The 5,096-nt window shown below is 35.2% G+C and overlaps 2 protein-coding genes across 2 annotated transcripts; one reads left to right on the top strand and one right to left on the bottom strand.

Annotated features, from left to right (window-relative positions):
• The first annotated feature begins 270 nt into the window (after positions 1 to 270).
• On the top strand, positions 271 to 741 carry LOC143544162 (uncharacterized). Its single transcript, XM_077036316.1, has one exon. It carries the CDS (start codon positions 271 to 273, stop codon positions 739 to 741), a length of 471 nt encoding a protein of 156 aa, XP_076892431.1.
• A 1,022-nt stretch (positions 742 to 1,763) lies between these two features.
• LOC143544155 (uncharacterized) lies at positions 1,764 to 4,822 on the bottom strand. The gene is made up of 3 exons (XM_077036310.1): positions 4,804 to 4,822; positions 3,300 to 3,665; positions 1,764 to 2,370 (listed from the first exon to the last, which is right to left on the bottom strand). The coding sequence occupies exons 2-3, from the start codon at positions 3,640 to 3,642 to the stop codon at positions 1,826 to 1,828; spliced, it is 888 nt and encodes a 295-aa protein (XP_076892425.1). The 5' UTR covers positions 3,643 to 3,665; positions 4,804 to 4,822; the 3' UTR covers positions 1,764 to 1,825.
• Between the last annotated feature and the right edge of the window lie 274 nt (positions 4,823 to 5,096).

Consider the following 5,096-nt stretch of genomic DNA (forward strand, 5'->3'; position numbering starts at 1 on the left):
ATACGTATTTTCAAATAAATTATTTTAGATATGTCAAAAGATCGAATTTTAAACCCTTATCATTATAACACAAAATTGGTTAGCAAAAAGACAAAAATACCCTTTCATATCTTGGATTTTTGCCGTCTTTCTCCTTAGTTGTTCCCCACTAATGTCTTCTATTTCATTGTCTACACATGTACAAATATTTCTCATTGCCGTCCAATGATCACAAAGTCACACACCTTATAAAAACCATACACAACTCCTAACTCCTAAACACATAATCATATGGCTAGACCACAACCTTTTGATGTAACCAACACCACACCACCATCAATAACCATGGACCATGACCAACAACCCAACCACATATCTAATGACTATTACAATCATGACTATGAAGATATTGTTTTCATCAACGGGTGCGGTTGTTTCAGTCTTTTTTCTTATTTCGATGCCCACCATCGCGATGGGGAAACTACCTCGTTTATCTATCATAGGCCGGGAGATGTGTTGGATAATGACGGTTGGTTGATGACACGGTTCAAGAATCTGAAAGAGTTTTCAGAGGTTGTGGCAGGTCCGAAATGGAAAAACTTTATTAGAAGGTTTAGTAAGAAACCAAAGAAGGGGAATTCGCCTTTTCAATATGATCCCGAGAGTTATGCTCTTAACTTTAACGATGGTGGAGATGATGATTCGTTGGCTTGTAGTTTCTCCACGAGATTTGCTCCTCATTCGCGGCCCATGACGAGTTGATTTTTTTATTTTTATATATTTTTGTTCATTTATCTGATTCTACTAATTCATTGTTTTTTCATGTAAAAAAAGTTGAAAATCATAATCAAAATTTCTGTAAGGTTCTGATGCGTTCTAAATAGCTATTGCTTATTATTACTTTTATAGCATAGTTATAATAAGGTGTCTACCGGTTGAATCAATATCGCCGGTTGAAACCGAACAAGAATCATATAGTAACACAAATCTGAACACGCCTAAAACATGCAACCTTAACACAACTCGTTTGTCTCATTTAATCTAATCGAGCCAAACAAGGTGACAGCTCTAAACGGATGGACTCGCTATAATCAAGTTGTAAACAAGTTAAAAATTATAGAAATAAACTAGCAAGAAAGGTGTGGTGGCTCAACCTAAGGTGCACAAACCTGGTATTTTCAGGAACCGAAATCAGGTAGGAATCGGTTTCGGGTATGGTTATTAAAAGTCAAAACCGGGTTGGGTTGGGAACCGATTCCAGGTATAGTCAGGTATTTGACCAGATTTCTGGGTATTTTTGGGGTTTCAAATAGGGTCGAGTCTAGTTTTGACCAGGTATCTTCTACCAGGTCGGTTTCGGTTCAACCGGGTTCAGGTCGGTTTCGGGCACGGCTCCAGGGAAATATCCTATATCAGATCCTACCCCAAATCGGGTACGGGTATGAACCGGTTATGGGTCAGGACCGAAACCGAATATTTTGTTCACTTCTAGCTCAACCTTTTTGATTAAACGGATTGACCCATTTAGCTAAACAAGTAAACACCAAACACAACCAGTTTAACAAAACATGTCGACCCAGAACACATTTAGTTAAAATGGTCAAATTCAAAAGCATGTTATAGTTAAAAAAGCAAACACGAACATAACATGTTTCATTTAACAAGGATCGACAATCGCTTGTGACGAAACTAGATCATGCTGAAATACAAATCTCATAAGTAGAACACCATGACTGTATTATCAGATAGAAAGTATAACATGCTGAAATACAAAAGCTTCAAATATTCAAACAAAAAATCTCACAATCTTGAACCAGTCTTAAAAACATAAAGCAAAACAAAAAGACTAATTTGCCCTTGGAGCAGCCCACTCAACACTCAAGATCAAATTATCATACCCATACCCATTCAGCTTAGCAATAGCCCTCTCACCATCTTCCCTCCTCACAAAATTAACAAACCCGAACCCACGGCTCATTCCCGTCTTCTGGTCCATCGCCACATAAACCCGAGACACACTTCCAAATGGACGGAACAGCTCGAGCAAGTCAGGCTCACGGGTGTCCTCAGAAAGGTTGTTAACCCGAACCGAGTTCTCATCGTTCCTACGCCTCATGTCTGCACCACCAGCAGCAGGTCTGACTGCACCAGCACGCATGGTGGGTGGGACGTATGCACCGCCCTTACTGGGACCAGAAGCGCCTGCATCTGCAGTGGGGTTCGGGTTCTCGACAAAGGTTTCACTGGGCTGAGCGAGGTCCTTGTATGGGCAATTGGAAGTCCAATGGTCACCTTTCTTGCCACAAGTTCTGCATACCATGAGAACCGCACCTCCTTTCGACATTTGAGCCAGTGGGTCGCCGGATGCGTTTGATTCTTCGGCTTTTGAACCTGTTTATTACAAGGTCAACGCATAATATCCATGAGTCGATAGTCAACATCATTCAAGCAAAAAATGAAACACACATTCTAATAATTTGATTTGTATCATAATTCTTTTACGTGTAATACAAGCCAACATATTGACCACTAAATCGAAAAACCTCCAAACAGCAAATTATGAACAAGAAAAATAAGTAAATAAGAAAATCCAAGCAGGTTTAAGAAATGAGTAACTTAAATATATAATAATTAATACGCAAAAAACGTTTAATCTAGGGTCAGTAAAAGACACCAAAGTGTGGCATACTTCACAAAATAATAATAATAATAATAAAATAAAATAAAAATAAACCATATTTCTGACAAGTCTGATCAAGCTTTCGACGAGACTGAAACTTTCGCACCAGTTATCATATAGCATTATACTAAAATCATACCTAATCATAAATTCATAAAGGCACAACATACATAAAGTAGAATAAAAAACACACAAACTCATTTACAATAATAAAAACATTCAGTAACTGATTTTAAAGTTTAGTGACCCGATAAACTAAAAAGAAAGTGGGTCACATAAAATGACCATTTTTATGAAGTCTTTTACACTTTAATAACTTAACATTTTAAACCTAAGTATAGTAACTTAATATGATCAATTTCAAACTCTTCTAGATAATACACAAACGGGACATTTTATGATATAAGTTCCAGTTTGATGACTTCAACCCTAAAACTGTAGTATACAATTTAGGCAAATTTTAAACAATTTTTCAATATCCGTAGCTTCTGAACAAAAGAATGGATCAAGCTTTCAACCGTCAATCCAAAACAAACAAAAATTTTAAAACAGAACACATCTAAATTATGATTCAAACGCATAAACTCAATAGCAATAATAATAATAATAATAATAATAATAATATCCAGTAACAATTTACCTGGAGCCCTAGGACGCTCAAAGATAATCTCCTCAGTAGACACCATAGTAAGCCTAGCACCAACATCCTCATGAACCGCATCACCAAACTTCGCCCATGACCACCTCTCCACAGCGCGCTTGCTGAGCCGAGCATTCGCAAGCTTACGAACACGCGTGGTGGTAGTTATCTTAACCCTATTACCATCATCGTTAAACTTATACTCAATCACCGTCTTTTTCCCGTGTTCATCCGGTCCAATAACCTGTTTTGGTGGCAACAAGAAGTCGTAGTCACTTCCGTCGTCCTCCTCTTCAAGCTCCCCCCATCGCGGCTTTTGCCCAGGTGCGGCATCGATCGCCATGGTCACCGTGAAATTAAAACAAGCTGCAAATACTAATTAAAATTATGAAAAACATACGGCTAACTGAATCTGTTAAACATTTTTCACAATTGTAAAAATTTCGCAAATACTAAGGGGGTGTTTGGGATTCCTTATTTTACCTCCTTATAATTTTCCATTAAGTTAATAAGTTACAAAAGTGTAACTTATGGAACTTTTCCTCTCATAATATAAGCAATCCCAAACACCTTATTACTTTTCAAAAAGTTTATAAGTTGGTGAAAATAAGCAATCCCAAACACCCCCTAATAAAAGATTATCTGCAAATACTAATCCAAAACTTTATTAAAATTGAAACTTTTAACGATTATCTATAAATACTAATTAAAATTGTGAAAAATTCGCAATCAATCTAAAATTGGCAAATCATTTAACGATAAACAAACCGTAAAACATAAATTTTTAAAAAATGTATATAGCTAATTGAATCTGTTAAATAGAATTAATACTAACTAGATTAAAATCTGAAAACTGAGTAAAGTTTAAGCGATTAAGAAACCCCATAACATAATTATTTCTGCAAATACTAATTAAACTAATCTGAAAACTAAGTAAACTTTTAACGATTAAGAAACCCGATAACGTAAATTTTCTGCAAATACTAATTATATTAATTTGGAAACTGGGTAAAGTTTTGATGATTAAAAAACCCGAGATCGTAATTTATTCCTGCAAATACTAATTAGATTAAATTTGAAACTCGGTTAATCTTTTAACAATCAAGAAACCCGATAACATAACCTTTTCAGCAAATACTAATTAAATTAATCTGAAATCTGGGTAATCTTTTATCGATTAAGAAACCCGAGAACATAATTTTTTTTCTGCAAATTAGATTAATCTGAAAATTGGGTAAAGCTTTAATAATTAAAAAACCCCAAAACTTCAATTTTTCTGCTAATACTAATTAATCTAAAAACTGATAATTTTTTAACAATTAACAAAAACCCAGAACGTAAATTACTAATACTAATTAAACTTTTAAAGATTAACAAACCCTGAATCTGTTAAACAAAATTAGGGTTTGTAATTAGTGAATCGCCATGGATGCGTGTGAGATTGAGATTATACGAATACTAATTAATTAGATTAATATGATAATTGTGAGATTGAAACAATTACCTTGACGGAGTGTTGTTTAGACGACAGACGATGACAACGGCGGCTGCTGTGTGAGTTTATGTAGCTAGGGTTTGATTTTGATGTATCTTTGGTTGTGTATACGTTTTGGATTATTATTTATATTTTAATGAAAATTACAAGTTGGGGGTGGAACCCGTAAACGAGTCAAGCTGAGCCCGACTTATTTGGACTTACGAGAACTTGAGTTTGGTTCGTGAGATGTTTTTCTAAGTTTATCTCGGATTGTTTATTGGTTAATAATTAGTTTAAGTATGTTTTAGTTATTTTTATAT

This window comes from Bidens hawaiensis, unplaced genomic scaffold, assembly GCF_021521415.1.
Source record: "Bidens hawaiensis isolate Kalapana, Puna unplaced genomic scaffold, B.hawaiensis_p1.1 tig00013437_1, whole genome shotgun sequence".
Classification (NCBI taxonomy): Eukaryota; Viridiplantae; Streptophyta; class Magnoliopsida; order Asterales; family Asteraceae; genus Bidens; species Bidens hawaiensis.